General features: G+C 40.4%; 1 protein-coding gene across 1 annotated transcript in view; it reads left to right on the top strand.

Moving 5' to 3' along the window:
* Positions 1-2,606: 2,606 nt before the first annotated feature.
* EMC1 (ER membrane protein complex subunit 1) overlaps positions 2,607-24,825 on the top strand; it is a 30,535-nt gene continuing 8,316 nt past the window's right edge. The window contains exons 1-12 of the mRNA XM_076183926.1: positions 2,607-2,763; positions 6,190-6,308; positions 10,128-10,302; positions 11,244-11,396; positions 14,458-14,659; positions 14,970-15,095; positions 15,442-15,637; positions 17,361-17,474; positions 19,445-19,620; positions 22,133-22,288; positions 23,113-23,250; positions 24,172-24,327. Coding sequence (XP_076040041.1) covers positions 2,669-2,763; positions 6,190-6,308; positions 10,128-10,302; positions 11,244-11,396; positions 14,458-14,659; positions 14,970-15,095; positions 15,442-15,637; positions 17,361-17,474; positions 19,445-19,620; positions 22,133-22,288; positions 23,113-23,250; positions 24,172-24,327 — 1,806 coding nt within the window. The 5' untranslated portion in view covers positions 2,607-2,668. The remainder of the gene's footprint in view (positions 2,764-6,189; positions 6,309-10,127; positions 10,303-11,243; positions 11,397-14,457; positions 14,660-14,969; positions 15,096-15,441; positions 15,638-17,360; positions 17,475-19,444; positions 19,621-22,132; positions 22,289-23,112; positions 23,251-24,171; positions 24,328-24,825) is intronic.

Below are 24,825 nucleotides of genomic sequence, written 5' to 3'. Positions count from 1 at the left end.
AGACTTTTTTTCTTTGTCAGGGAGGTGGGCAAGTTAAGTACACACCCATTTCTCCAAAACTAGTTTCAAGCTAACAGTATCAGAAAACAGAAAAATTATTAAAGAAGTATGTAAAATCAAACCTGACACTTAAGTGACTAAACCACTCCACCTTTCACCAGTAAAGTTATAAAAATGGCCATAAAGAAATTAAAAATATCTGTGGAGGGGCTGCAGTGATAATGCAGAGCTTGGTTTTGGAGGACCTCAAGCCTGGTGGGAGATGAGAGCTACAGCAACATAGTCCACCACCGAACATACAGTACTATCTCTCATTAATAGACTGAAAGGGAGTTAACGGTGTCCATTGATGTGAATGATCCGTTGATTTGGAGTGGTTTTTGGGTGGCATAGTGATTGCACAGCACTAAACAACAGCACCAAAAACACCGCAAACACAGATTATTAACGTCCGTTAATGAGAGGTAGTACTGTACTAGAGGACCTTTTGCCCAGGACCCAGCCAGGGTCTTGTAATGACTCCTAAGGAGATTTAACCTCATCTTTGTGGCTTCATGAAGGTATCTGACCTTCAGAGCAAAGGAAAGCCTGAAGTAGGCCCAGATACCCAAGTACTGATAGGTAGACACCCAGGGGAGAAAGACTCCTTGGAAGAGTAAGCTGGAGGTGTTGATTCCAAGTCCTCATACTCATTGCTCTGGTCTTAGTTGTTATCTTCAGTCCAAGCTGTTTGCATTCCTGAGAGAGACAATTGAGTGCCTGCTGAGCACCTATGAAGAAGGCGTCCACCCTGTCCATGAGTTAGTCTGCCTTGGACACTCTCGGTAGTCGAGCATGCAAGAATGGCAGAAGCACTCACTAACTTGAATGCTTTTTCCAAGTCCAGAAACACCACAATGGCAGGCTGACTACCAACCAGGTCAAGAAGGGTTGCCACACAGTCAATTCCTGTCACTCCCTTTATAAAACCATATATATTGTGATGGAAGGGTCCCATCCACCACAGAATGCGACTGAAGTCCATCCATTCATTGTTCTTGCCAATGCAGTACATGAAGGATATAGCTGTGTGGATCCCTGGGCTTAGGAATTGGTACCACATCCACCTTTTTCCATTCTGCAAGGAGTTGCCCTGTTTCTCAAGAAGCACTGATGAATGCCTGTTCCCCAGCCTCAATTGCCTCAAGGAGTAAGGAATACCATCACTACCCAGAGCAGTATCTTTACTTGTCTTGCAAGCTCGACGGAACTCCTTGAGTGTAAAGGGACATTCCATTGGGGCAGCTTGCAGCATGGACCACACCCTCTCTTACCTTGTTAGAACAGCTGCAACTCCTGCCTGACAGGTAGGGGGAGTTGAGCAGTGGAGGAGCTGTCTGCAAATTGCTGCAACAGCAGCTTTACCTGTTGTTTTGTTCTGTGGGTGAGTGCAGGGCTATAAAAGAGGGCTTCTGCCACCGGATGACTAGGGATATTTATTTCGTGGGGTCGTGGCTTTGGAGGAGTGGGTGGGAGACTTGGGGTTGGAGACGGGGATCATTATATCTAACCGTGAGGCGGTTCTACCCTCAGTTGGCAAGAGGGCGTCTTTTAAATTCTGGTTGTGGTTCACAGTCAGGTCCCGGTTTTCTGGCTAGCCTTCTGATTGGCTGCCTTCCCTTTGGCTATGGGTCAATTGCGAGCCCTGGTGAGTGCGCGAGCTTCCGCTCGCGTTGGTGACGCCATCAGTCCCGGCTCGGTCTGCATGGGAGACGGTTGTCTCCGACGCGGTCGGTGTTGGCGGATGGAATACTACCACTACAGTAATACTGACTAAACTACAGATAAAAAAATAACTAAAGTTGAACGTGATTAACTTTATCGCAGCGTCAAACAAACGCTACGAATCCATGATTTTAGTCACTAGCAAATTAAAACACTTGTCCAAAGCTAATAAAAACAGCACCGTGTAAACGATGCTTTACCGTTCGCGTCTAGCGTTTCAGTAACGAATAAAGAGGCGAGCGTCAAAAACAGCGCCGTATAAACTGGCCTTGACTATACGAAGACGGGCATCGGTATCTTCACTTACACTCCGTGGAAAGACGAAGAATGCGGCACGATCTAATAGAAGTTTCACTTGGGTCAAGGGTGATGCAGGCAAGGTCATCATATTAAGACAGCAAGGCAGGACTCGTTACAATGTATATTAAATGAACAAATATAGGTTCAAGAAGGAAAAAGGGAAGAGTTGGTTTATCAATACAATGGTTATGGAGTGTAATAGGCTTTACTAACCATGTAGGCCTAGTGAGCGCTGAAACGGTTATAAAAGAATGGGATGATGGGTAGTGATAGGCATGGGACTACCTAGTGTAGGCCTTATGTTCTCTTGCAGTTCCCCCTTTCTTATGTTTTATGTATTGGTAAAATACTGGGAGCTGAAATATAAATGGAAACGTGAATTTTTTTTTTCTCTCTTGATGAACAAAATTAATCAATGCTTACAAAGATGTGATATAAAATTATTTGTGTGTCAAATTAAATGATAAAACATACATTTCTTGTGCAGGAAGAAATTAATTAAGTTACATCCTCATCGTTATGTTATCCCTCATCGAATGAAACAGGTATTTTCGTGAAGTAGTCGTTTGTCGTCAGCAGTCGACGTCCGTGCCGCATCCTCGTGATGGCATATCGAAAATTATTGTATGTATGGGGTTTATGTTACCTCTTTATTGCCACTCAAGCACTCTTTGAAGACCAAATTGGAAAATTTGACTGGTAAGGATAATTAAAATTTCATAATATCATCACTCTTTAATGTTGACTTCGAGTATGTCAGTTTTGGCAAGACAGACACTTGACAGTTAGTTTTTATACTTGTTTTATGATATAATAGAAATATTTTTGTGCTTACTGGTAACATAGGAATAATATTAGTAGATGTAATGTTCATGTTGTATGAACTAATGCGCACTGAGTGTAACTAATTTTAGATGGAATGTTTATATGTTTATAAGAATCTAATACCTTTCACCAAGTTGGTGGATGTCATTTAGCCAGTATCAAAATTCAAATAATGTTTTGTGTGAATTTCTTAACTTTTTAATATTAGTTCTTAAGTGCATTTCAAATATCTAATGTGGTAAAAATTGTAGCTTATATAACTATGTATTTATGTAAAGTGGGTACTATGTACTATGTTCACATGGGTTGGCTTGATTCATTTGACATCACAGGGTACTAATTTCATAGTACACATGTAAGGATTTTCATGTTTTTCTTTTGTACTTTTGAGTTATATATATTTCCTATGGAATTTATTTTCAATGAATAAAATACTGCAATCAAGTAATGAGGCATACTAAATGTTCTTTCCCCTTATAAACAATAAAATGTGTGACCGAATCAAAGCTAAAGCCTAATACCCATGATATTCATGTCAGTTTCTGTCAAAGCTCATGTCACCCTCCCCCCCTCTCCATCTCATTAATTAAGGGTCATTCTAGTCTACTGTTGGAGTGTTTGTGTCATAGGCATTGCTTACCTAGTAATGTTTATCTAGTAAAAATTAGTGGAAGGAATAAAAGTAAAATTTTTGTGTCCACCCGTCTCCCAAGTTGTGCTCACCTTATGCCCTTCTGTGCTTGTCATATCTATCATTCAAGGAGGCTGTTGACGGAGCTTGCACAATGTATTTCAGAATTGAAATTACAATGTTCTTTGGTGCAGACAGTGAACCAATTTCCTTTGGTATTGGTCCTTCAATGGTTTGGTGTGGTGCAGTGAGACACACTTCCATAGCAAGACATGATAGCCAGAGCAGGTTTACTAATTCATTAATGGTTATAATCCACACCAAATGATTATTGGAATAGAGAAAAACATCCCTTGAGGTTGCATCATCTCATCGTCCAATCATGATCTTCCTGTGATCACTCCTATCTTATGAATTCTCCTATCCTTGTTCCACATAATAATGATAGACCCAATATTTATAGTAAAATACAAATAATTTTATACATAGGCTATAGCTATGCACTGGAATGGGAGGTGAATAGGCCATACATGCCAGAACCTTGAAAGGAATTTGCCAAAATTATAGCATCCAGAAATTAATATAATAATGATAATAATAGTAGTAATAATAATAATAATAATAATAATAACAATAAACAAGTCATACAAGAAAAATATGAGGAAAAAATATAAGAAATAATGTCATTACTATCATCATTAACTCAGTGATACTGAGTTAATAATGATAGTAATGACATTATTTTTATATATTTCCTCGTATCTTCCATGACTTGTTATTATTATTATTATCATTGTTGGTATTATTGTTATTATTGTTATCATTATTATCATTATTACCATCATTATCACTATTACTATTATTACTATTGATATTACTATTATTATAACTATCACTATTACTATTATTACTTTTGTTATTACTATTGTTATTACTATTATTATTACTATAATTATTACTACTAATACTACTATTATTATTATTATTATTAGTAGTACTACTATTACTACTACTACTATGGGAGGTGAGCCAGTTGTTTCTTGGATGACACTGTGCTTATGGCAGGGCCAAACAAGGGAGGCAGTTAGTGACAGAGTTTGGGAAGGTATGTGATTGGAGAAAGTTGAAGGTAAATGTAGATAATGTGATGAGGTGTACAAGGGGAGAGGATAGTAGTAGTGAGTTGAAAGTAAATATTAAAGGAGAAGCTGGAGGAAGTGGACAATTTTAAGTATTTGGGATTGCATGTGGCAGGAAATAGTGGAGTGGTGGTGGAGGTAAAGTGTAGATTAAGAGAAGTAAGTAAATGTCTTGGGGGGGGGTTAAGAAGTGTCATGAAAAATAGGCATCTGGGAATGGATGCTAAGAGAAGTTTATATGAAGGGGTGATTGTGCCTATGACAGTGTATGGGGTGGAGACTTGGAATTTGAGAGAGGCAGAAAGTAGAAATTTAAATGTGTTTGAGATTAAGTGTCTTAGAGGTATGATTGGGGTTACTAGGTAAGATAGAGTGAGAAATAAGGTGAGGAGGAGGATGGGGATAGAAAGGGAGAAGGCAGATATGGCTGATGAGAGATTGTTGGGATGGTTTAGACACGTGGAAAGAATGAATAAAGTAAGATTAGCAAAAGATGCTCGCTGGCCAAGAAGGTTAGGATATCGTTACTTGCGATGGAAGTCGAAATGATGGCAATTCGAATCCTGCTCAGGGTGAGTTGAACTAAGGGCATGGTTCATTAGATTCCATGCTACAAAGTCCACTGTAAGGGGCACTGTCCTAGCCTCCTGATAGGGGGGGAGTTTGTGACATTATACCAAATCAACAAAAGAGGTGTGGACTGAGTGAACTTGAGGGGATGATCGAGGATGAAATGGATGGATGTGGTGAAAGGGGCTTTGAGCAAAAGATGAATATCTTTTGAGCAAGAAAGGGATAGGGGTGAGTGGAGAATAGCTGTGTATGGATGATAATTTGATGCAGCCTGAAGGAATTTCTCCTTGTCCTCCGTCTTTTCTATGTTGTGCAAGGAAGATGGTTGTGTGTGGATGATATTTTGACAGAAACTGAAGGGATTTCTCCCTGCTTTATTTTCTGCATGAGGGTATGGAGAGGGGATGGTTGCTGGTAAGTGAAGTGACCTTGCTGTGGATGTGCTGTGTCTTTTGCTGTATTGCTTCTGACCCGGGCAGGAGACGGGTGAGTGGATGACCCTTCATCCACAATGAACTAAGATGAGAGGGAATCGAGGGTGGTGGATGGGAATGTGTGCTTGTCTTTGACTTGGCTGCTTCCCTTGTAAAGGGGAAGAGAGGGGTCGTTGGTTTAATGAAGCTGCCTTGCTGTGGATGTGCTGTGTCTTACAACACTGCTTCTGACCCAGGGCAATGGGCAAGATGCAGGGATGACCTGTCATCCAGGAGGTGCCAAGATATGAGGGAGGCAAGAGGGTGGAGGGGAGTGGAGTATGTTGGGGATGGAATGGGTGGGTGTGGTTTATGTGCCTTTGTTTTTTTGGCTACCTCCCTTGTAAGGGGGAAAAGCCTTTGGTACAAAAAAATTGTTTATTTATATATTCATGTTTTTAGTTTTTTTTAGTTATATAGTTATTTAATCATTTGTTTAGTTATTTGGCTATCTATTTATTCATTTATTTTTCCATATTTCCAGGGTGCAGAGATACATAGGGGCTGTGCAGCATGCTGTCTATGATGAATCCACAACGCCTGCCCGCCGCATTATTGTCACTACATCCCACAGTGTGTTAGCTGCTCTGTCCACCAAGAATGGTAAGTTTTGTCATTTGTGCCTATAGCTATACAAACATACAAACATGTTGTCACCAAAAGTATTCACTTCAAACCTCAGATGGTAGAGATTTATTTTGAAGAATTTATTGTTGATAGCTTACACAAGAAAACTGATGTGTTTGCCTTATTGTATTGTTCCAGCCACTGTGGAGCATCCACTTAGTGCTTGTGGAGTCTTGTCTCCTGCTCCCCAATTATCATATTTCATTTTGAAAACATGTATAGTTCCAGCTTATGCTATGTATTTCCTCAAACATGATCTTTTTCAACTTGTCATGATTTCATGATGCCTTCATAACCCCAAATCAAGAGATCTTCTCCATCAACTTTGTCTACCTCTTTCAATGATCTGAACACCACAATCAAGTCTCCTCTCTCTAGTGTTCCTAGCCTCACCTTGTAAAATTTATTTACACTAATTCTCACTCCAAGAAGAATACTAATCACTTTTAACTTCTAGCTCTTCTTTCCGTTACCCTCCTTGAATCTTTCTACCTCCTCAAGGACTCCACCTCTTAAACAGTGTATTGTCCTCAAGGATGGAAACACTAATTGTTGGCAGTGAGTTACAACAATATGCCAGTAAGATTGGATTTGCGGCTAAAAAAATGCCCGGTGTTATTGTGTTCTATGGGAAAGCATAATCACGAAGTTTTCAAATTGTGTCTAGTAAAGAGTGCAAAAACAAGATGTAAATTCAAGGGACTTTGGGAAGGTAAAGTTCTCAGAACTGAGGAAATACTTTAACCAATGTAGGAAATGAACCAATAGATGGAGTGGTTGGTAAGTGTGGAGTTCCAGGAAAAAATTGTAGTGGGGTGTTGATGGTGAAGATGTCTAGAAAGAGTTGATCATAGCAAATATAGTGTTTAGGGAGAAAGTCAAGCATAAGTACACTTGGGAAAGGGTGGTAGATAGAATGTTAATGGACTATATAGTGGTAACCAATATTGTACATAGTAGGAAGAGTTAAGGGGAGAGAGTGGGGGAATATCTGAATTTTTTGGTGGAAAGTAATTTGAGAGTGGAGGATAGGTGGAGAAAGAGGAAAAGAACAGAAGGTAGCGAGATGCTTAAAGTGAACTGCTTAAATGAGAAAGAAAAGTAGTACAAGAAGAACCTGAAATACAGAGTAATAATTATTGTTGCTTCTGTAGAGATGGTGAATTTCTCAAACATTATAGTAAATAAGTTACTAGTGGTTGGGAGAGACAAACTTGAGCTGAGTTCTTTACTGATCCCAGTCTTCTACATACAAATACACTGCAACCTCCAAGGAAGACTTGGCTGTTGCCATAAGTACATAGAGAAAGTAGATATTCTTTCTGTTCACCTAGGCAAAAATATACATTTATGAGGTTGTTGCTCAATTGTGAAGATATAGCAGGGCAGGAGAACTGGAGGTTTTGCTAGAGAGGGTTGGTGATGGTTCTCTAGTGCAGGATTAGTGTGAGTGTGTGAGGGGACAGTCTATGTTGAGGCCATGGGGGACTCTTTTTAAATGATCTTTGTGCAAGAGGGTCTCTGTAAGATAGTGCAAACTGAGTGCTTTTACTTTGTTCATTGACTCATGTCCAATGATACAATAGGATCCAGAGAGGAGAACTTTGAGGTAGGGGTATGGTTATGGGTGTAAACAATGTCTCCAATTTCAAAGGTACAGGCTAAGGCTGATTTGTTATGCAAATGGACCATTTCATCCATAGATGAAGAGTATGTATTCTTTTGAAAAGATTATCGAAATTTGCTACATTGACCATGACATAATCGTTGAAATTGTAAATGGGAGGTAATTTTGAAAGAAGATCATATGGGATCCTTTTGTCTGAGTGAAAGAGGACAAAAATGATGAGACTTGGATATTGACCTGTTAATAGAACTATTTATACAATCTTGAATCATGGGGACATGTTCATTTCAAGAAGGGTGAAAATCAGAAGCAAGATGTCTAAGAACATTAAGAATCTTTCTATTCTGTTGTTCAACTAAGCCATTTGGGCTAGGGTGATAAGCAGTATTGTTGCATTTCTTGGTTTGAAAGTAATTACAGATGTGCGAAAGAATCTCATTGTTAAATTCAGTCTTGTTGTCAGAGATCAGAGTTTTGGGTGTAGTAAAGGGGCATATGAGTTTGTCAATAAGCGTCTTTGTTATGTGTTGTGCTGTTTTGTCTGGTAGTGGGAAAGAATACAGAATTGTGAAAAATGGTGGACACAGACAAGGAAGTATTGGTTTCCAGTATGTGTAAGTGGTAACTTAAGAAGATCAACAGCAACTGTGTCGAATGGTTTAGAAGGGGTAGGGTAAATTAGAATTGGAACATGACTGCTGATATGACCTTTGTGGATCGTTCAAGGGTGACAAGCGTCAATGTAAGCGTGTATATCCTTCCTCATGGTTAACCAGAAATAGTGCAATCTGGCTTGTGTAATGCATTTCTCCTTGCCAGGATGTGCAGCAGTGGGTGACTTGTGTATAAGTTTTAAAACTTATGGAATGAGATCTGTAGGGACTACAAGTTGATACACTGATCTATTGGGTTTATATTTGTTTGTTAGTATTGTTTTGTGATACTGAATGTCATTCATGTAATTGTCTATGTTGGGATGAAAGTTTTTAGTATCAGTTGTGTCTGCAGATTTGAGTGATGGTCACAATATGGCGACTGAGAGCGTTAGCAACTAAGTTCACTTTTACTTGAACAAAATGAAAGGTCGACATGAACTCTTGTATGATAAGGAATCAATGAGCAAGTTTTCCTGAAAGATTCTTTCCCTTGAAGAGGTGTAAGATTGGTTGATGATCTGTATATATGTGTATCTCATAACCAAGGATGATCTCTTTGAAATATTTGAGTGTATATATAACTGCTAAAGCTTCTGTGTCTGTGACAGAGTAATTTTGCTTGTGTTTGTTGAATGTGTGACTTGCATTGGCAATTGGTTGGAGTTTTGTGTTGTGGTGTTGCATGAAGACTGTGCCAAGTCCTGTGTAGGAAGCGTTAGTGTAGATTGTGAAAGGAAGCTTGTGGTTTGGGAAAGCAAGGATAGGTGCAGTAGTTAATGCTTTCTTTAAGTCATTAAAGGCTTTTTCTTGGTCAGGAGTTTAAATGAAGGGCATGTCCTTATGTAATGAAGTTAATGGTGCTGCTATAGTAGCTAACCTTGAATATACCGTCTGTAAAATCCTGACAGACCAAGGAATGAATATATATGTTCAGCAGAAGTAGGGTGTGGAAAATTAATGACTGCCTTGACCTTGTCCTGCAAGGTTAAAATTCATTGTGAATTAAGGACATGTCCTAGGAAGTGTATTTCTTTCTGAAGGAACACTTTTTAAACTTCAGTTTGAGACCTGCATTTTCTAGTTGTGAGAAGACCGTGTGTAGAGTGTGTAGATGTTCGCTAATGGGTTTGAAAGAGATGATCATGTCATCGAGGTACATGAACACTGAATGACATATGAGACCTGCAAGTACTGTGGTCATGAGTTGTGTGAACACTGAAGGAACTTGTCCATCTGATAAGCCTCCTTTTTCTTTACACTCCTCTCACTACCAGGCCCATATGTGCTTACAAAAATCCATATCTCCCATCCCGGTTTCACCTTCATCCACATAATACAAAATGACGAAATGAAAATTGGTATTGATGGCTTCAGGTATTGAACATGTCAGGTACTTAACATCCATTGATAACAAGGGTGAACTGACAACAATTAGGTAAGCACATATACCATTAAATATTTGTTGTGTGCAGCACTTTAATTGCAATTTAATCATTTATTCAACTTCTTCAGGTGAAATAATTTGGCGACATGTCCTCGAGAAGAATGAATTTGGCACCGTGGACTTCCTGGCCATTGATGGGACGCAAGTCACAACTATTTCTGGACAAAAATTACTTCGCACTTGGGATTCCATAACTGCAGCAATCATAGATGAAGTGCAGTTGGATCATACACCAGCTGTAGGGTTAGTATGGTACCTTACCTGTTGTAATTAAGATTATACTTGGTCATCTGCATCTTCCTATGGTACTGCACAGGTTGCTTGCCCTGACCAGAGTAATTTTGTACTGACTATTGTGCATTAGGTACAAAATCATATGTTGTACATGTTTGCATATACATACATTTTAGGATAATATAATGTCATAGCACATTTGTAAAAGGAGACTTATTAACTCACTGTTGGGGAATAAGATAAGAGAAACAGAATATCCGTATATTTTGACCACTGTCTGTGGTCCTCTTCAGCAAGTAGATAGACAGTTGTGTACATGAATAAATATTGCTAAGAGGGGTACAGTTAAGGGACAGGAAAAGCCTGGACTCGGGTTATATGTCCTTGATGAGGTCAGGGCAAAGGTTGACAGATACTGAGGTCAAGTCCAACTGCTTTTGGGATTGATTTATTTGCAGGCATTCAAGTTATACAATCAGGGGACCACTGACCTTTTGGGGTATTGAAAATTGGATGATGTTTTATTAAAGAGGATTCAATGATTTTTCTTTGAAAATTACAGTGGGATTTAGATGATGATGGCATTATCCCAGTCCATGTGATGATCTTCCTTGCTGACGTATAGGAACAGTGCAGAATCCTCTTGGCCATATTTGATAGAGTTTTTATGTTCCCTGAGAATATTTGTAAGAAGTAAATACTTCTCCATTTAATTTTTTTTTTTTCCAAAATAATCAGTCTAAAAGGAAATTAAAATTGGTAACGCATTGACGGTAATGCACCCCAGGTTTTTCGGTAATGTACTACCTGTCCAGAGGTATGGGGCCCAGCTCTGTTAAAATTAAATAATTGGTTGCCTTTATCCTTTGTAGTGCTCAGGATATTGGTATTCCTTTAGAGGTATGACCCTGTTTTGTATGTTACTAATATGATTCCCCTTCCCCCCACAGTGTTTGGAGTTCATTCCTGAGTGCTTCATCCATTGAAGTGATAATTGTGGAACTAGTGGAAGGCTCGGCTGTGGTAACCTCCATTGACAGGGAGTCAGGAGCACAACTCCATCAGTTCACAGCACCAGCCCCTTGGCTTCAGCAATCCACAAAGCAAGTACCTTTAGAAGTTTTGACAACACCTTGTATGCTAAGGTCCTCTTGCATGAGTCTTTTCAGTATAGTGGCATATTCCATTGATTTCATTCTGGTCATTCAGCAAAGGAGCTGTTTCAAGACAGCAAGGTGCTTGGGCATCAAGATGACTTTTGAATGTCAGGTGAATGATAATAAGTGGTGTGAGCCAGAACAAGATGCAGGGATGACCCGTCATCCAGGAGGTGCCAAGATAAGAGGGAGGGTAGAGGGGAGTGGATGGGATGGAATGGGTGGGAATAGTTTCTATGCCTTTGTTTTTTGGCTACCTCCTGTGAAAAGGGGAAAAAGCCTTTGGTGTATATATGTAAGTTGTTGGGGTTAATACATCTATCTCTATACGTGAGAAGGCTACTTCTTTCTTATAAGAGAGGTAGCCAAATACATGTACCCAAAGGACTCTCTCTCCCATATAAAGGGGGTGGCCATGTTTACCTTGTATGCATTCTATTTTGGGATGGTTATGGCCTCACAATTTTCAACATTTTTATTTTATTTAGTTTTGATATTAAGGGGGAAATAGAAGAAAGGGTAGTGAATGGTGGGATGAGGAAACAAAGAAGGTTGTAGAAGAGAAGAAGCGAGCATTCACAGATTGGTTACAAAAGAGGACAGGGGAGTCATATGAGAGGTACAAAGAAAAGAAAAGAGAAGTAAAGCAAAAGGTAAAGGAGGCAAAGAGGAGAGCAGATGTGAAATGGGGTAGGAGTATGACAGAAAATTTTGAAAGTAATAAAAAGATGTTTTGGAAAGAAATTAAGAGAGGAAGAGGAGGCGAATCAAGTAGGGAAGAAAAGGTAAAAGGTACAGATGGAGAGTTGATAATGGAAGAGATGGCAGTGAGGGGAAGATGGGCAGAATATTTTAGGGAGTTGCTGAATGTGAAGGAGGATAGAGAAGGAAAGATAGCTGCAGTGGGAAATACGAAGAAAATGAGAGTGATGAGTGAGGAGAATGGAGGAGAAATAAGGAAGGATGAGGTGAAGGCAGTTGTAAAGATGATGAAAGCAGGTAAGGCACCTGGTCTGGATGGATGTCATGCAGAATGTCTGAAAAAGGGAGGTTCAGTGATGGTGGACTGGTTGGTGAGATTATTTAATGTTTGCTGGAGAGAGGGTAGAGTACCGGAGGACTGGAGTAGTGCCTGTATAGTTTCTCTTTACAAGGGAAAAGGGGACAAGTGTGAATGTAGTAATTTCAGAGGGATTAGCCTGTTGAGTGTAGTAGGGAAGGCTTATGGGAGAATCTTAATTGAGAGGATTAGGAGAGGAACAGAAGGAGTAATTGGTGAGGAACAGTGTGGATTTAGGACGGGTAGAGGTTGTGTAGATCAGATCTTTGTGGTAAGACAGATATGTGAGAAAGCTATAGGAAAGGGGAAGGATGTTTTTTGGGCTTTTATGGATCTGGAAAAGGCTTATGATAGGGTAGACAGAAAGGCACTGTGGGAGGTTATGCAGATTTATGGGATAGGAGGAAAGCTTTTGGGAGCTGTCAAGAGTTTTTATGTGAGTAGTAGAGCATGTGTTAGGATTGGAAATGGAGAGAGTGAGTGGTTTGAGGTAAAGGTGGGACTTCGTCAAGGATGCGTTATGTCGCCCTGGCTGTTCAACTTATACATGGATGGGGTGGTGCGAGAGGTGAATGCTAGGGTAGTGAGTCAGGGATTGGAGATGGTTAAAGAAAATGGAGAAAAGTGGGAGGTGAGCCAGCTGTTGTTTGCGGACGACACTGCGCTTGTGGCAGGGTCAGAGGAGGGATTGAGGAAGCTGGTGGCAGAGTTTGGGAGAGTATGTGATAGAAGAAAGCTAAAGATAAATGTGGGTAAAAGTAAGGTGATGAGATGTACAAGGGGTGAAAGTGGCAGTAGACTGGAAGTGAACATTAAGGGAGAGCGACTGGAGGAAGTGGATAGTTTTAGATACTTGGGTGCAAGTGTAGCAGGAAAAGGTGGAGTGAAGGTGGAGGTAGAATGTAGATTGAGAGAAGCGAGTAAATGCCTTGGTGGTTTAAAGAGTGTAATGAGAAATAGACATTTGGGAATGGATGCGAAGAGGAGACTGTATGAAGGAGTGATTGTGCCAACAGCACTGTATGGGGCAGAAACGTGGAACATAAGAGAAGAAGAGAGAAGGAGTTTGAATGTGTTTTGAGATGAGGTGTCTGAGAAGTATGGTGGGGGTTACTAGGCTAGATAGAGTGAGAAATGAGGAGGTGAGGAGGAGAACAGGGGTGAAAAAGGATTTGGGAGAGAGGGTTGATGAAAGAATATTAGGATGGTTTGGACACATGGAAAGAATGAGTGAAGAAAGACTAGTAAAAGAGGTATGGAAGGCAGATGTGGAGGGAGTGAACATGAGGGGACGTCCTAGGATGAGGTGGATGGATGGGGTGAAGGGGGCTTTGGGGAAGAGGGGAATGTCTGTTGAGGAAGGAAGGGAGAGGACGGAAGACAGAGGTGAGTGGAGAATGGTTGTATATGGATGATGTTGTGACTGCATGAGGAGAAATGGGTGGGGGTGGGGTAGTATGTGTGAGTAAATTTTGACGCAGCCCGAAGGGATTTCTCCCCGTCCTCTCCTTATATGCAAAGGGGGACGGAGAGGGGGGGTCGCCGATTAAATGAAGCGGCCTTGCTGTGGATGTACTGTGTCCTGCGACACTGCTTCTGACCCAGGGCGGTGGGCAGGGTGCAGGGATGACCCGTCATCCAGGAGGTGCTCAGATGAGAGGAAGGGTGGGAGGGGTGTGGAGTGTATTTAGGGATGAAATGGGTGGGAGTGTTTTTATGCCTTTCCCTTTTTGGCTACCTCCCTTGGAAGGGGGAAAAAGCCTTGGTATATGTATGTATGTATGATATTAATTTTCAGATTGGGTGCTTGCCTTTTGACTTGGGTACCTCCCTTGAAGAGGGAAAAAAAAACCCTTGATATATAGATAGCTTATTATGTTTTTAGTGGTAGGATAAATCTATTTATCATATTAATCCGCTTCTTTTTCATAACTTTCTTTTCAACAGATGTGCTATAAGTGGAAAGCAGCTGATCTGCATTGAAGCCTCCCTAGGTTTAGTGTTCACTATGCCCCTGACCTCGGCCACCATCACTGCCTTTTCTTCACAACCACTTGCAGCAGTCGGCATTGAAGTCTTGGGAGATGCAGAGGAAACAAAGGTGGACCTTGAGAAGGTTGCTGGATCAGAGGAACACCTTGTTCTTCAGGTGGGAGGATTTGCTTTTGCTATCCTGTAGGGGTTATACCTCTTGGTGGAGTTGAAGTATTTGAAGTTCAGTGTTTGATTATCCACTCCAGTGCTTAGTTCACTGGCCCACTGCATATGAAATCAATTGTCAGCATTTGTCTCTTTGTCTGCCTCTTTCTCTGTCTCTGTCTCTCTCCCTCTCTCTGTATCTCTCTCTCTCTCTCTGTATCTCTCTCTCTCTCTCTCTCTCTCTGTCTGTCTCTGTCTCTCTCATTAACATCTTGAAATGCCAGTTGTTTAACTGAAAACTTTTGTTTTGCCCTCCATAGATTGGAACCCACCGAAAGTTGGTACATGTGCACCCAACAGGTTTGCATCTCGTAAGAGATGTGGGCATCACGAAGGCTGCAGCTGTGTACGGAAATAACCTCTACACAGCTACTCATATTGGCAGGGTGAATATGATATTGTGCTCGTGTAATCTACAGTCTGCTTCTTATAGTTTAGGATCAGTAAATTTCACTAACTTATGGAAAATTAGAAACCTTATATTTTTTAGCTATTTTGTATTATTTTTTTGTATGTCAGTAATATTTTCTACTTTATGAATTTCTATTGTGTGGGTATAGGCAACCATCACTGCAGGTAAAGCAGGAAAGAGGAAGGGACAAATATGATCAGAATGGGAGGGATGAGGATGTTCTTGCATACCCAACCAACTTGCTAGGGAGGTAATTATGTTTAGATTTAAAAAGAATATTTACATTTTTTTTTTTTTTTTTTTTTTTTTTTTTTTTTCAGACAATGACTTTGGAGGCTATCAATCAAGAAACAAACCAGGACCTTCCTGAGCAGGGCATTGTAGTCGAGTTGCCCCCTCACAGCGGAACGGCTCTCTCCATCTATGTGTACAAGTTTGACAGGAGAGACGGAGGATCTGCTGTGAGAGCTTTGATCACTTGTTCTGATCATTCAGTCCATCTCATAAGCAATGCAGGTGGGGATTGAGTAGATCACGATTCACATGTTAATTTATAAGTTCTTGTTGATTATTTATAAGTTCTTGTGCAATCCATGCTTTGTCCTTGTATCTGTTACTTCAGGTCTTTTTTGTAGGAGACTCTTGGGTTTATGGTGCTCAGTAATCATCCCCCCAAGTTGATCCTTTGAATCCTCAATGAAGTAATTATATATTGCTATCAATATTTTGAAAATGTAGTTCTGTAATTGAGTAGAATGATCACATCAATTCAGATCCAGTATGAGGGCATTAGCATTTTTGAAAAAGGCAAATTTGTGGGTCACTAATGTGTAGATGCAGGGGTGACCCGTCATCCAGAAGGAGCCAAGAAAAGAGGGAGGGAGGGGTGGTGAATGAGAGTGTATCTGGGGATGGAATAGGTGGGACTGGATTGATGCCTTTAACTTGAGCTAAACCTCCCTTGTAAGGGGAGAAAAAGCCCTTGGTATAAGTATGTATAATGTTGAGTATTGCATTTGGTCTGTTTTGGAGAGCTAGTTTAGTGATCTGAGTGTGAGTGTGTTTTTGTGTGGATGTATTGTGTAGGACAAGGTAGTAAATGTTTGAATAGTATGCTGCTGTAAGTGGCCCTGCTGTGGAGGTTCTGTATCTTACTCTATTGGTTCTGACCTGGTCAGTGGGCAGGAAACAGGAATGCCCTTCATTTACTAGGAGCTAAGATGAGAGGGAAATAATAGATGGTGCATCTTAATGTTTGTTTAAGAGAGGGTAGAGTGCTGGAGAAGTGCATGTATAGTTCCACTTTACGAGAGAAAAGGGGACAAGTGTGAGTGTAGTAGTTTCATAGGGATCAGTTTGTTAAATGTAGTTGGGAAGGCTTATGGGAGGGTTTTGATTGAGAGGATTAGGAGAGGAACAGTGTAGGATTAGAACGGATAGGGCTTGTGTGGATTAGTGAACATGTAATAGACTGTGGATCTTGTCCACTAATTGTTTCATACATTCTTTAAGTATCCAATTTGAGATCCTGTCAGGTCCTGAAACTTTTGTCACATCCAGTGATCCCAAGAGATTGTGTGTGTGTAATTTTTTGGCTTTGTACATGCAAGCCATATGTATTGGGGTTTCTATCTTTGACTAATGGGAGGAGGTTTGGGAAGAGAGTCACAAGGGTACTAACCACTTTATGTGAGAGAACAAGAATAAAAGAAGGGGAGATAATTGGAGGTAAGTGGAAGAGTGAATAGATTGAGCTTCTGGTGATCCAGAGACTAAGTACCAGAATCTTGGAATCAACCAATGGGACTCAATGAATATAGCTCATATCCTGTGTGCTGAAACTAGGGACATACTAGATTGGTTGACCCAGTTTCAGCCTGAATGTATGAACTTGTCTGTCAACTAAGTGGTGTCCCAAAGGGGGATTGGAAGTAGTGTGGATGTAAATGTGTTTAAGGGAAAAAGTAGTGGATTGTTAGATCTGGTAGGAGGTAAATAGTGGAGGGAAAATAAAAGGGAAGGTAGTAGAGAAGGCCTGAAGATGGAGCAAATTAGATGAAAAGGAAAAAGAGAGAGTACCAGGTAAAGCTGAGAGAAATGTTGGAGTTTGTAAAGGATAAAAGAGAAACAGGAGTACAGAAAGAATGAGTATGTTTCATGGAGGAAGTGCTAAAGTGTGTAAAGACAGTATGTGGGTTGAAAAATCTGAAATTTTTTATTTCACATTTCTTCTGGACAGGTGTTGTTTGGTCACGTGAGGAAGCCTTGGCATCAGTCTTGGCAGCAGAGGCTGTGGATCTACCAGTTGCTGGTGCAAGTATCAACTACCATGAGCAACTTTCACCCCATGCTGGTTTGTACCTTTGAGTTGATATCTGTTCCTTTTTGTAGTTATCTCAGACATAACACTAATATGGTTTAACAATTCAGTGTTGCATTTGAGCATGCATTCATGTTGAACATTAAATTTTATCAAAGTTTGTGGAATGTTTTTTCTAAGTAAACTTAGGATGCATGGATATATAACTTTCCACACAGTGAAATACTTTATTCTGGTTAAGGTTAGATGCAGGATGAAGGTCTTGACTAAATGAGGTCCTCTTCAAGCCCAGATCTGATCTTCATCTGCATAAGATATCATACCTTTAACCACGATATAGTTTATAAAGTATCATCTGCAGAAGGGTTTGTAGGATTTATTTTGAATCATTACCTGTTTTTCTTTTTTCTTTTTATATTTTACAAAGTTGTGGAGCATTTGTCCTCAAGCTTTTATGAGGAATCAAGTGAGTTCAGTTATTGAGTTTTATCTGATTATCAAGGAGTTGTGTTAAAGTTTTTATGGCGTAGGTAAAAAGAGTAGTACAGTATATTTTAAAAGAATATCAGTAGAAGCAGCTTGAATTTTTCCTTGCCTTTATTCTTAGTATATGCAGAGCTCCCCCCCAAAAAAAACAGTAAAGCAAAAGGTTTTTTCCTCCTTATAAGGGGTGGCTGAGTCAAAACACTCATCCACCCACCCTGTAGAAGAATCCTTGGTCCCTGTACTAGGGTCTTGAGTGTATGGTTACATAAAGTTGGTTCTTCATGTAAACATGCTGTCAGTACCTGTGGTTCATGTGGCCGGGCAGCATACGAGTCGCATGGCTGGGCCCATGAACAATGCCCTTGGGGACCCTTGGAGGTTAAAGGTCATGGGATGGGGCCAGGACACGTGAGTGGTGGGATGAAGTAAAGAAGGTTGTAGAAGAGAAGAAATGAGCATGCACAGATTGGTTGCAAAATAGGATGAGAGAATCATATGAGAAATACAAAGAAAAGAGAAGTAAAACAAGATAAAGGAGGGAAAGAGGAGAGTAGATGTGAAATGGAGTGAGACTATGACAGAAAATTTTGAAAGTAATAAAAAGATATTTTTGGAAGGAAATTAAGAGAAGAAGAGGAGATGAATCAAGTAGAGGAGAAATTTAGGTAAAAGGTGCAGATGGAGAGATGATAATGGAAGAGACAGCAGTAAGAGGAAGATGGGCAGAGTATTTTAGGGAGTTGCTAAATGTGAAGGAGGATAGGGAGGGAAAGGTAGTTGCAGTGGGAAGGGCTAAGAAAATGACAGTGATGAATGAGGAAAATGGAGGAGAAATAAGGAAAGATGAGGTGAAAGCAGTTATTAAAATGATGAGAGCAGGTAAGGCACCTGGGTTAGATGGGTGTCATGTGGAGTGTCTAAAAAAGGGAGGTACAGTGATGGTGGACTGGCTGGTGAGGTTGTTTAATGTTTGTCTAAAAGAGGGTAGAGTACTGGAGGACTGGAGGAGTGCTTGTACAGTTCCACTTTACAAGGGAAAAGAGTATAAGTATGAGTGTAGTAGTTTTAGAGGGAGCAGTTTGTTCAGTGTAGTTGGGAAGGCATATGGGAGGGTTTTGATTAAGAGGATTAGGAGAGGAACAGAGGGAGTAATTGGTGAAGAGGAATGGAGAGATGTGTTTGCTTATTTACCTAGTTGTATCTTACAGGAAGGGGCCTTGTGTATTTGGATCTGCTTATTTACCTAGTTTTATCATACGGGAAACGGCCTTTGTATTTAGATCATTTGTGGGACCTATGTTTATGTTGCTGGCTTGCAAAAGTCATTGCGAAAGAATGAACTTAATCCTGCTCTGAAGACTGGTATCACACCTCCAGGTAGTTGTTGGGGAATTTTAGCTGCCTTGGTCAGTGGAGTAGTCCATCCTCCATCATCTCATTGTTATTACTTATTAACTGGTGATTGTGCAACTGTAATTAATGAAATGAAAACATGATAACAGTGTTGCATATTTCAGGCTTGCTGGGTAGCTTGCTGCACCGGATCAAGACACAGTGGACACAGGTGGCCATGTGGTTAAAGTCATTCCTGGGCAGCCCAGAGTCCTTTCTTCATGCTGCTCACCATCATGACCTCACTCGGGATGAATTCAACCTGCGCAAGCTTCTTGTTGTTGCAACAGCAGGGGGTAAAGTAAGTACTGGCAGTAGGAATTAGTATGAAGGTGACCGTAATGGGGGAGGAAAATGACAGAATTATAGGGAAAGATTAAGTATGAAAAGATTTGAAAGTGATGAAAGCTGGTAAGGTACCTGGGTTGAATGAGTGCCATGTGGGATATCTGACAAAAGGAGGAATGGTGGATTGGCTAGTGAGGTTTAATGTGTGTCTTGGGGAGGGGAATGTACCAGAGGACTGGAGGGATGCCTGTATAGTTTTGGTTTACAAAGAAAAAGGAGACAAATGTGATTGTAGTAGTTTTAGAGGAATCAGTTTGTTGAGTGTAGTTTGAAAGGCTTATGGGAAGGTTTTCATTGAGAAGATTACAAGAGGAACAGAGAGAGTAATTGGTGAGGAGCAGTGTGGATTTAAAAAAGATAGAGGTTGCATGAATAAATTTTTTTGTGGTAAGGCAGATTTGTGAGAAGGCTTTGACAAAAGGTAAGGATAATTTTTAGGTCTTTATGGATTTGGAGTAGGCTTATGACAGGGTAGACAGGAAGGCACTGTGGGAGATATTGCAGATATATGGGATTTGGGGAAGGCTGTTAAGGGCAGTGGAGAGTTTTTAAGAGGGAAGTAGAGCCTGTGTTAGGATTGTAAATAGAGAGAGCAAGTGGTTTGAGGTAAACATGTGGTTGCATCAGGGCTGTGTCATGTCACCATGACTGTTCAATGCGTACATTGATGGATGTGGTACAGGAGGTAATGGGCAGGGTGTTGGAGATGGTTAGAGATAGTGGAGGGAAGTAGGAGATGAGCCAGATGTTGTTTGTGGATGACATTGCACTTGTGGAGGTGTAAAAGCAGGGCCTGAGGCACTTAGTGACGGATTTTACGAGGGTATGTGGTTGGATGACCCGTTATCCAGGAGGTGCCAAGACGAGGAGGGAAGAGGGTTGAGGGGAGTGGAGTATGTTAGGGATGGAATGGGTGGGAGTGGTTTTTATGCCTTTGTTTTGGCAACCTCCCTTGTAAGGGGGAAAAAGCCTTTGGTATATGTATGTATGTGATTGGAGAAAGTTGAAGTTAATGTGGGTAAAGATAAGATGATGAGATGTGCAACGATAGAGGATGACAGTGAATAGGAATAAGTTTGGAAGGAGAGAGGCTAGAATAAGTGGAGAGCTTTAAATATTTGGGGTTGTACGAGGCAGAAAATGTATATGAGTGGGGGTGGAGGTAAACTGTAGGTTAAGAAAAGCAAGTAAATGGCTTGAGGGATTGAAAAACATGAGAAATAGCTATTTGGGAATAGATGGAAAGAGAAGATTATATGAAAGGGTGATTGGTTTATGACACTGTACAGTGTGGAGACTTGGAATTTAAGAGGCACAAAGGAGAAGTTTAAATATGTTTGAAATGAAGTGTCTGAGAAGTATGGTGGGGTAACAAGGTTGGGTAAAATGAGAAATGAGGCATAGGCATATACCAAAGGCTTTTTTCCCCCTTATAAGGGAGGTAGCCAAAAAATAAAGGCATAAAACCACTCCCATCCATTCCATCCCTATCACACTCCACTCCCCTCCACCCTCTTCCCTCCCTCTTATCTTGGTGCCTCCTGGATGATGGGTCATCCTTGCATCTTGTCCACTGCCCTGGGTCAGAAGCAGTGTCGCAAGAGAAATGAGGAGGCAAGGAAAAGAGCAGCGATGGTAAAGGGACTGGTAGATAGGGCTGATGAAGGATTATTGGGATGGTTTGGACTCGTGGAAAGAAAGAGTGAAGGAAAATTGGCAAAAGAGATGTGGAAAGCAGAGGTAGATGGAATGAATTTGAATGACAGCCAAGGATGAGATGGATGAATAGGATGAAAGGGGCTTTGAGCAAGAAAACAAAATGTGAAAAGGACTTGGGAGTGTTAGCAAGTCCTGACCTCAAATCCAAGAAATGGTGGAATAGGGCTAACTGGATATTGGGATTTATCGTTAGCATGGTTACAAAGTGCAGAGGTAATCATTAAACTTTGTCTGGTTATAGACCCATTCTTGATTATGTGGTGCAGCTTTGGTCTTGGTCCTATAGAATAGATATCAGTTCACTAGAATCAGTGCAGAAGAGAATGACCAAAATGATACAAGGGGTTTGAAATTTACCAAATGGATTTAAATTTGACAAATTTAGGTTTAAGAAGGAAATAGGCAAGAACTGTTTTACAAATATAACAAATGCAATAGACTTAGTAACCATGTAGTGAGTGCTGAAACAACTGGCTGTTTTGAGAGAAGATTAGATAACTTTATGGATAAGGATGATAGAGAATAATGGATATGGAGTTGCCTAGTATAGGCAATATGATCTTGTGCAATCTCCCCCATTCTTATGTTCTTTAGTGGTGAATTATTTATTTTATTTTTATTTTTTATTTTTTTTTATTCATGAATAGTTAGCTGCTTTATCTTTGAAGGAAAGAAATAACAATGAGTATTTTGTAGAAAGCATAAACAAAATTAATTATCCAACCTCCACTTTCCTTTTATTTCAGATTTTGGCATTGGATACCTGGAGAGGTGATGTGGTTTGGAGTGCCTACATTCCCACCTTGGTGCCGTTCTCCAACAACAAAATGCTCCTTTTCACCCAGCGCACTTCGGCTCACTTCCCACATGAACCGCAGTGTATTGTGGTTGCGAAACACAGGGTAAGGCAAAGGTAGAGTAAAGGTGAGCCAGTGGGCCATAAACTAAAAATCCTTTATCTTAAAATACCATCTCCAAAACTAGCTTCAAGCCCACTATAACAGAAAACTGGAAAATATTTGAAGAAATATGTAAAATTAAACCTGACATTGAAGCAACCCCCCTTTGGGCCTTTATGGTTCTGGAGAAAGTTGATAACAGGCTTGACAGGATTGCATTGTGGGAGGTATTGCAGATATATGTGACAGGAGAACATTGTTTGGGCAGTTAAAAGCTTTTGCATGAGTAGTAGAGCTTGTGTTAGGGTTGGGAATGGTGAGAGTGAGTGGTTTGAGATGAAGGTAGGGGTGCATTAGGGTTGTGTCATGTTGCCATGGCTATTCAGTGTGTATATGGATGGGGTGGTATAGGAGGTAAATGTGAGAGTAATAGGGAGGGGATTGGATATGGTTAGAGATAGTGGAGAAAAGTAGGAGGTGAGCCAGTTGTTGTTTGTGGATGACACTGCATATGTGGCAGGATCAGAGGATGGATTAGGGCAGTTAGTGACAGAGTTTGGGAAGATATGGTGATAGGAAAGTGCATGGTGAAGTAAAGAGGATAATAGGGTCGAAGTTGAATTTGGGATCTGAAATATTGGCTTTTGTGAGTGTATACAGTTCAAGTAGCAAGATATGTATGTACAATCTGTGGACAAGTGTTGGGTCATAAACTTGTTATTTGCATTTAGAAAATGTTTGTACCAGTTCAGGGATTTTGTTTTGACATAACATGTCCAGGTTTATTTGTTATCTTTAAGCTCTTAGAAGACTTTTTTTCCCATCAGGTAACAGGGGAAGGCTTGCTCTTTGTCTTTGAACCAATCACTGGTCTTGGTGTCGGGGAAAACAATGGAGTTGTATCCCTTGGGTACAAACTTTTCCATGTTTCTTTGCTTCAGTACACAGATGACAAGTTCCTAAAGGTAAGTTTGCTAAGAAAGAGACAATATGTTTTTATTCAAATTGCAATATGATTATGATGATATTGATATTCTAGTCATATAATTGTATACTTCCTATATTCTATGATCCACCTTCATATTTACTGTTCCATTCATATGGCTCAAAACAGAGTACCTGCATCCCTGTAGAAGCCCTCAATGACATTGTTTATCCCAGACTACTGTAAACCCTGGACCTTAGTTTTCATGCATATCCTTCATCCTATGCACAATGGACTTAACAGTTCAGATCAACAGGAACTTAACATACAAAAATCTGTAGTAGATATAGGTTTTGGTCAGCAGATGGAAACTCTAATGACAGTTTACAGTTCTGATTGGTGCTCCATACCTCTTCCATACAGCTATTCCTATCTTAATCCTCCCACATTCAATAGACTGATCCCTAAAAAATTACCACTATCGTACTTGTCCATCTCCTTCATGTAGTGGAACTATGCATGCATTCTTCCAATCCACTAGTACACTTCACTCCCATAGGCACACATTAATCAGTCTCACTAACCGTTACACTATACTACTCCCTTTATCTGACATTCCACATGACAACCATTCAGACCAAGTGCCTTTCCATCTTTCAGTACTATTCGTGTCTCCATTTTTGCTGTAGCCTTGTCATTCTCCTATCCAGTTATTTATCATACTTAAAAATATCCAATAAAAGTAGACAGGTATTTGCTGTTTAGGTTTCAGGTTTCTCCTCTCAACTCTCTCTTCACCTCCACAGGGGTTATCTCTGTGAGCTGGCATGTAATCCTCAGACCAGGCCTAGGATCTTGTCCAAGAGGCCTCTTAGTCAGGCTGATGGGTGTAGTCAGCTTTCTAGATATTGCAAGGGGAGCTCTGAGGCCAAAGATTGTTTATCTATTTGATCCTTTTCAGCCTCTCCTGTTAATTGACACACAGCAGAATCCTCATGTATACCCAGCAAGTGGGGAAGCTGTTGTATTAGAACACAAAGAATCTCTGTTTGTGCATCTGGCACATCCAGGATCCACCTCCCTGGGAGGATACTCTCTTCGGTTCTCCAAGCCTGGGGTATGTATATCTTCATTAGTGAAGAACTGAAATCAGTTACCTGCATGTGGTGGTCATGTGAATAATTGCTGTTCCCCTCAGCTCCTAGAATACATTTTTGCCATTGCCTTGTCATTCTCCTATGTAGGCTTCATGAGTTGGGTATATTAGGATGCTGACATCAGCATCTTGATTGTGATTGTATTTATTTAGTAGTTGTACCTGAGTGACCCCCATATTCTGTGAACAGGGTTGATCATGTTTTCTGTGGTTATAAGCATTCAGGGTGAAAGAGAATAAGTATAATAGCAGTAAATGAAACATGGAACATAAGAGATGAAGAATTTAACCACTTCCATACGGTGATGCCTACGTAGGCGTCATGAGGAGCAAGTGGGTACGCGATGATGCCAACGTCGGTGTCTTGATTATATTTATTGTAGTCGTACCTATGTAACCTCCATTCTCTCTAAACTGGCTTCATCATATTTTCTATGGTTATCAAAATTCACGGGTGAA

This window comes from Oratosquilla oratoria, chromosome 1, assembly GCF_046742065.1.
Source record: "Oratosquilla oratoria isolate Oo_2021 chromosome 1, ASM4674206v1, whole genome shotgun sequence".
NCBI lineage: Eukaryota > Metazoa > Arthropoda > Malacostraca > Stomatopoda > Squillidae > Oratosquilla > Oratosquilla oratoria.
This window is presented reverse-complemented; position numbering and strand designations above follow the sequence as displayed.